We start from the raw sequence: 7999 nt of genomic DNA, 5'->3' as shown, positions 1-7999 counted from the left end.
CTGAGTACATAGTAATTAGGAAGAGATAAGCTTTTCCAAAAAGTATAAAACGCATGGTCCTGGATCAAGAGATCTGGTGCTAGAGGTGGGGTGGAAACCTGAACAGTTTAAGCGAGTTTTTATTAAAACCATATTTAGAAATGTGACATTTATGTATCGAGTCAGGGACCTGGTGCAAGGCAGGATCTTTATGGCTCATTAATGAGAATGCATTCTTCCTTATCTCTTCGAAGCTTAAAGAAAACCTATATGTATGACTATAAAGAATAAGGAACCTAACAATGATTGTGAAATTAATTACTCCCAGGGCCATCATCAGGTTCTAGTGAGTAAATCGTAAAATACTTTTAATATTTGAGAATATTCTTCGTACATGTATTTGTGTTTTGTGAAGCTATAAAATACATTTACCTGTCCATCAAATTTCTGAAATTTCCTTCAACTGAGCCAAGTGTTAAGGTTTTAGGGTGGGCTCAAATTGTTGCGATTAAATCTACTTGTGTCTCGTGAATGAATATTGTATGTATGATTATGAAGTATGTGTATCCCTCTACTAAGATTGTGAATTTCCCTAGCCCTGCAGCAGTGGTTCAGGTTCTGGGGCAGAGCTAAATAAGTAAAAGAGTAATGATACAATTTATCTAATAAAATCATTCTCATTACTTCAATGCATTCAGGCAAAATAGCACCACTAGTATTATACATGTGTATGCATGGTTCCGAGGATTGTGGAACTCTTGACCCCTGATCTATCTACTGAGGCCTCGGGAAGAAACAAAGTAATTAATCTGTTATACAATTTTGAATTCATTGCACCGCTGTGAGATAAATTAAGGATTGAATTTATTCTTTTTTCGTTGGATGGAAGTATTCCACAAAAAAGACGGAAAACTTCATTATTGCGCGTAGCGCATGATGCAAAAGTTGTCCGTCTCTTCTTCTTTTTTTTTCGTGGAATACCTCCATCCAACGAAAAAAGAATAAATGCATTCCTTATCATTTAATATTTTAAAACATTGAGTTTATATGATAAAACATTATTTGATTTGAGTTGAATTAACGAGTTATTCTTGGACTGCATTCTATGTCATTTCGAGATGGACGTAGTAATTTACTTTTTTTTTAAAAAATAAATCCGTTAGGCCTAATGGCGACTTCCACGAACTGTTGTTTACTGTTGAGCAAACGGGTTTCTTGTAGACTGAAGAATGCAGTTTTAAAAGGATGAGTTAGAGACCAGTCCTGTTGAGAGGAAATTGAAGGAAGTTTGTTGAGTGGAACTGGAATTAAGTGCAGAGTTTGATGTCGGTACTAACGGAAAGCGTGGGACACGTGCATAATCAAAATGTGGGATGCCAGGTAGGGTTCTCTTGAGGGTTGTCACGGCTTCCAGGTGGATAATTTAGTGTTACAGAGGGTTTTTCGAGTTTTATCAGTGAATTCCTAAGGCGTCACAGCTCTTGTAACCTCGTACGGAAGCCTCTTTTCGGTGCCCACTCCTAAACATATTATGCCGGAGTTCGAAACCATAGTCGTTAAGGGCTACGATATTGCAGTATCTCTGAGACAGTGCGGTGTATCTGGTATTTGGGTTCGTGACATGAAGGCAGTTATCGCAAGGTGCAAGCTAGACTATTGTCATCCCCGGTTGAATACATTTAACTCTCAGCCCGGAATTGCAGAAGCAGACGTGTGTTGTTATATTGGGGGGGGGGGGGGGGGTCCTCAAATAGCCATGTTTATTTCATTTTGCATAATTAATCATTATTGATATTTGTTTGCTTTTGTTTGATAAATTTATATAGATCGATAGAATTGTTAAGTTTTTCTTTTCAGGATTCCCTAATCTATATATAAATACGAAGCATCCAGAGGAATCCCCAACATTCCAATAGAAAGTAGTTCCGGCCATTTTTTGTTGTTGTTGGATACAATATTCCAATAATTTTTCAACCATTGAAAACGCGTGTAACATGTAAAATTAAATTATTACACTTTCACAATACATACAAATCTATAGATATACTGTATATATAAGAACTGCTCGTTACATTTTATTATAGCAATGCATGTGTCGGAAATGGTTCTCATCAGAGTTCACGCGTGACAGTGCAATTAAATTGAAACCAACAGGTTGACTATGTATAGTGACGATTTTGATCCACAAGTCTCGCAAGACTTTAGCCATAAAATGACCGAATATATATAATGACAATCTTGCTTCACAAATCACTCGAGACTTTAGCTTTCTGCCAATTCAGTATGAACGTCTTCGTATTTGTAGGCAATCACGATGTAAATTAGAGACAAAAATTAAGAGATTGCAATGAAACCTCGGTGAAAACTTTGATCCTTTGAGAATATTCTGACAACAAAAAGGACACAACATGAATATTTACAACAAAAGACCGAACGTCTGTACGGCAGCATCTTCTGTCTACTAATAAATTCCAAGTATTCTCCTAATTGATTTTTGTGTTGAAAGCTATATAATGTAATGTATCATACAGAATTCCGTCATAACTCCTGGAAACACTATAATCATGAATATTTTAATGCACTCATGGTATTTTATACATGATTTATGAAGTATGAAATCGATATCTTAATTAAATTTTTAATTAAAAATCTAATATATTGGAGCTGGTGACATTTCGTTTTACTTAGATTACATAACTTCCGTTTTATAAGAGCCCAGTATGATCAAGACAAAAATCACCACAGTTCTTTTTTGGTAATGCATCAATGGGTATAGGAAAAACGATAATTACACAGCGATTTGCTTTTCTTAAAGATACTACCACATAATTCTGCAACTGGTCTTTGTTACATATAACTCATGATTTATTTAATACGGTTTAATACTGGTTTTATCTTTAACGATCAAAAACTTTAGACATAATTACAAAAAAAAACACAATTACTTTGCTCTTCAGGAGACCAAAAATGATGTTCAATCGACTGTAGAAATAGAACGGTATTTTAGAGTCTCTGTCTCAGTATTTAAAGACACCCCAAGAGACCTGTCGATACAATTCAACACGATCAATATTAACGAAATTACACTGCTGTGACTTCCTTCTTTATGGAGACATCAGGAAAATGACACGGCAGCTGGCTATTCTATGTTACATGTATTAATAAGTGTCAAGTCCCTAATAAAGAGGAACAGGATTTGGTCAATCTTAATTTCGCTCATTGTGTTTGCTCAGAAACATAGACCATCGTCCATTAGAGGCCAATGAATATTTCTTGCTACTGAATATTTGACAATCATGACGACCAGAGTTGTCCACTGTGAGTTTATTTTCTAGAGGACTTGAGCTCTTCCATTGCTTTGTCGGTTTGATAGGGAGTAAAACGAAGGGTACATATAGTTCTTGTTTACTTTCTTGTTTAAGACTGAATGGATTTCTAAAAACGAGAGGTAATATTGTACGGGGAGCTCGTATGCTATTTTCAACAGTCACTGAGGATAAATTTTCCTCCTTGATGATTATTTGAAAATGAATGAAATACGTCTCCATGCCTCCAATGATAAGGAGACGTAATCGAAAAGCACATATTGGGATTTCTATTTTGCAGATGAATGATAACAGAAAAAAGGGTCATATCCCTTCAATCTAAATCCATTATAGTGGTTATCTGTAATCGTGCTGTACTGGAGAATGTCAGAGATTTAAACTAATTAATAATTGAAGTTGTATGCATCACTAGTTAAAAAAACCCACAGTAAATCCAATTATAGTTCATTTTCAAAAGTAGCCACCTTCTAATTAATCATTTATATAAATTTTAAAAACAACTTAAAAGAATTAGAAAATTTTTGTCAAAATACAAGTTTCACATAGATGATAATGGAAATTAACACCCCCTCCCCAGCGAACCAACATATTTCTTATTATTAGTGATTAGATATTATATACATATTACATACATATCATATACACATTTCCTATATATATGTTGGTCGTCACTAGAGGACAATATGTCAACAGGTAATTTTATGACGACATCAAAATACGTAAGCTAGCTATCAAACAAGTTCTCTACATCCATCGGTAGAGGTGAACTGATAATTATTTTCGTATATTACATACGTTCATCTGCATAGAAATTAAAACCAATGATCGTTTATTGATCTACATATGTGTATTCTACGAAATAGTTCAGAATTTTGTTTATAGAAACTGATGTCTAAAACAAGTATTTGAACTGACTTTTTCTCTGTAAAGTACCGACATATTAACAAGAAATAAGTATTTTATAGAAAAATGACGTGTAGTCACTATATAAACTGTGGTGGTTAACTGTGTATTAAAGATTTATACTTTCTGAATTCTTTTACTTTGTTTTTCAATAATAAAAAAAAAAACATAGGCGGCAAAATCGTCGTATCAGAAGGTATCCACTTCAAACTAAACTTTTCTAAATCACTATTCCTCTTAGTGTAGGCAGATTTGCATTCTTTCCCTTTAATCATGACTTGTTATGCTTAAAATTATCTGTTTAACCATTGATGAAACATGTGATATCGACCAATGATTAGTAATATACCAATCTTTTTTAATCAAAGCAAAACACCAGTCGCTATCAAAATTGAATCGGCGTCATTGCTGAACAACGAATTTCGAAACGTCTTACTGAAAAAAAAGGCGAACTAACAAAATTTAATCCTGTAGACACAAGCGTATCAGGATACAAAATAAATGAAAATAAAATTATCTTTTGAACACTTGGATGATTTACTAAGTGAGTTAATGAATTAACAAATACTGTTTTGGTAATTCCATGCACACAGTGCACAATCATTTCAACGCATGCGCTAGTCACAGATAACAAAGCGGGATGTATTTTCCAAGATTGAATTACTATCTATGTCCCATACTTTGATGAAATTTAAAATTAAAATCATAATTGATAATAGAGCATTTCATAACCATGATATTTAAACAGTTTTTGGAAAATTAAGAATTAAATATCTTCTTGACGTATCTTGTGCTCGTTATGGGAATTTGTTCAAACCCGTTGTTTATTTAATATTAATAGCACAGGAGATGTAAAAATAAACGTTTATATTCACATTTAAAAATGAAAAGTGCCACTGTAATTTTCCATTTCCTAAAACTGTCTGTGCTTGACATTCCACAAGCTGGGACAGCTATGGAATAGCCATGAAAAAAGTCATTCATGTTTTCAACGTAGTTGGACGGACTGCCATTGTTACGCTAACGTTATTGTTCAAAAGGACGTTGTGATGTCATTATGAGTTATTCTCAAATGAATCACATGCTTTTCAGAAGAGCAACATAATCTGTATTCGAATGTAGATGTATGGAAGTCATGCAGTCTTACAGCTATTTACTAGAATGTTACAAGGACGTTACTATTGAGATCTACATAATTGCACCCTGAATATAGCTTAAAATGTCAAGTTTTGTCAGGCTGCGAATAATTATTGTTCATAATGAGGATGTAATGCACATTTTGGAACATTACGAGGTGGATGAAGATTTATTTTGTGTAACATTTCGATGCAATGGCCCATTATATATTTAAAGGAAAAGAGAAGTCGTAAAGCTGAAGGAATCCTAAAGATTCAGGGAGTGACTTAGTAGCAGTATGGAATATACTAGTAATGATTTGCAGTGCATGAAGGTTGCGTTAACTACATGTAAGTGCATGTAGTTTGCATTCTACACCGAAACATTTCGTTACAGGAAATAAACAACGACAAAACGCAACGTAATAATAATAATGATTGGTTTTATACAGCGCTTTTTTTTCCAGCATATGCTGCACAAAGCGCTTTACAATGCATTTTTACCCCGGCAGACCTTATATCAATCTAGAACTTTCTCAGCCTCCTAGGAAGCATACATGTCTATTAAATTCCTGCAAGCAATTTTCCCCAACGGTCTGCTTAATTTCTTGGCATATGAAAAGGTGCATGATAATACCTATGACTCATAATACGTATTACATTTTAAAACCATCACAGCTTTTCAATATCGCAGATACACATCATTTGTATATATGGGTGCAAGATCACCAGGTACAACACATGATTTGTATACATATATATGGGTGTAAAGTTACCTGTTTCCTGGAACTGAAGGTGGACTTCTTAACACGGCATTTGTCCGTCTTTGGATAGTGTTGTTCCTGTGATTTTGATCGAGGAATCGTATTGATAAACAAAATTCTAGCGATCAGCCCATATAATATTCCAGAAACGAGAAGGGGAACGATGTAGAAAGCGATGAGATCCGTGAGGTAGTAAGCCAGATATTTCTCTCTCTCCAGTCGGTGGGCACAGGTTTGGACCTGGGTCTTTGAATCAGTTGCCACAACAGTTAGGCCTAGCCATGGAGCACAATAGAGTATCGTGAAAATCCAAATAGCGATGATTATGCGTTTTGCCCTTTGCACTGTGCACATACGCTGGGCCTTCATGGGGTGGCATATCGCGATGTATCGCTCAATGGTAAACATTGTAATTGATAATGAAGATGCTTGAACACCAAGATACTGTAGAAACACCAAGAGAGAACAAGTAACATCTCCCCATGGCCACTCCCCGGTGTGAAAGAATGGTTCCGGAATAGAGGGAAGGGTAGCGGAGAGTAGAACCAGACAATCCGCGACGGACAGGCTCAGGAGGTAGCAGTTGGTGGGAGTGTGCATGCACTTAGTTCGACAGACCACCACAATGACGAGAATGTTACCAAGCATCCCCACCAGAAATATCACAATGCCGATAATCACAGAAATAATCTGATACAGGAAAGGGTAATCCTTGGGTTGGACTAAACTTACAGTCGACGAGTTTTCCTTATCCAAGGTAACGTTTAAACTTTCGTTAGCGGCCAAGCATAAATGAATTGACATGGTTTCTTATCAACAAATGCTAAACAAGTATTGGCGGTTTGGTTAATATTAATTGCCTTCAAGTTTGAATAAAGAATTCATTTGAAGTCGTGGTATATTACAGGATGATGTGTAACTTTGACAGACAAGTGCGCACCAATGGCTGAACAGTGTTCACTCGCTGTCCGCGATCGACCGACGTTGACGATAAAATAGCAAGGAAAAGCGCCAATCGCACGTTATATACAATGCAGAGCAGCCCACACTCTTAAAGACCTGAGCAGGATTATTTATTTCTAATATCGTTAATTGAATTTCGGTCCTACGCTAAGCATGCATTGTATGAAGCGTAAAAAGTATTTTTTCTTTGAAGCTGAAAATTAGACCTTTATTTGCTATGTACCTTAACAAATTGGGTTTACACAAGTATCAAAGCGCTACCTCAAACACACTTAGCGCATTCAAGATCGTCCTATTAAAATACCACTGCAGTTGGACGCCTTGTAGTTCAGCAATAAGATGTTATCATTTGCAGATGTCATGATCTTATAATTTGATACTCATCCCAAAGCAAAAATGCTATGATTGCTTTCTATAATGCACACAGATTCCTTTAAAATCCTAATAATGAATTAAGGACACATTTATTTTCAAAATCAAATGCGGTAATGATGAATATATATACAGTATAATACATGAAAAATAACGAACAATCTCAAAAATCCTATAAAGAATAAAAATTTAGAGGAGACGCCAGAGGTGGGATCAGGTGTCTGTGAGGAGTAAGCATCCCCTGTTGACCGGGTACACCCGCCGCAAGTCCAATATATTCATGCGCATTTCTTTTTACCATAATTTCATACATAACTCATTTTTCTTCAGTTCTATTATAATTTTACTTTGTGTTTTATTTTATTATATTTACTATTCTTCAATGTAGAGAATTTTTTTTAGATATTTGAAATATGGTAATTATTCTTAATGGTTCTTTTAATAACACAGGGTAAATCTCATACAATTTTGGATTGAATTCGGTTAATTGTAAAGATGATAATGATAACCTTCAGTTAGCGAATATCCATTGTGTTTGCATCTATTAAAACTTTCAATAAATTTACCCCTCGTTAAT

General features: G+C 35.1%; 1 protein-coding gene across 1 annotated transcript in view; it reads right to left on the bottom strand.

Annotated features, from left to right (window-relative positions):
- Nucleotides 1-7634, bottom strand: part of LOC125676983 (thyrotropin-releasing hormone receptor-like) — a 45960-nt gene extending 38326 nt beyond the window's left edge. Inside the window, exon 1 of the mRNA XM_048914885.2 lies at nucleotides 6100-7634. Coding sequence (XP_048770842.2) covers nucleotides 6100-6891 — 792 coding nt within the window. The 5' untranslated portion in view covers nucleotides 6892-7634. The remainder of the gene's footprint in view (nucleotides 1-6099) is intronic.
- Nucleotides 7635-7999: the final 365 nt, after the last annotated feature.

This window comes from Ostrea edulis, chromosome 1 (genome assembly GCF_947568905.1).
Source record: "Ostrea edulis chromosome 1, xbOstEdul1.1, whole genome shotgun sequence".
Classification (NCBI taxonomy): Eukaryota; Metazoa; Mollusca; class Bivalvia; order Ostreida; family Ostreidae; genus Ostrea; species Ostrea edulis.
The sequence above is the reverse complement of the archived record's forward strand: the minus strand, read 5'-3'. Positions and strand labels throughout refer to the sequence as shown.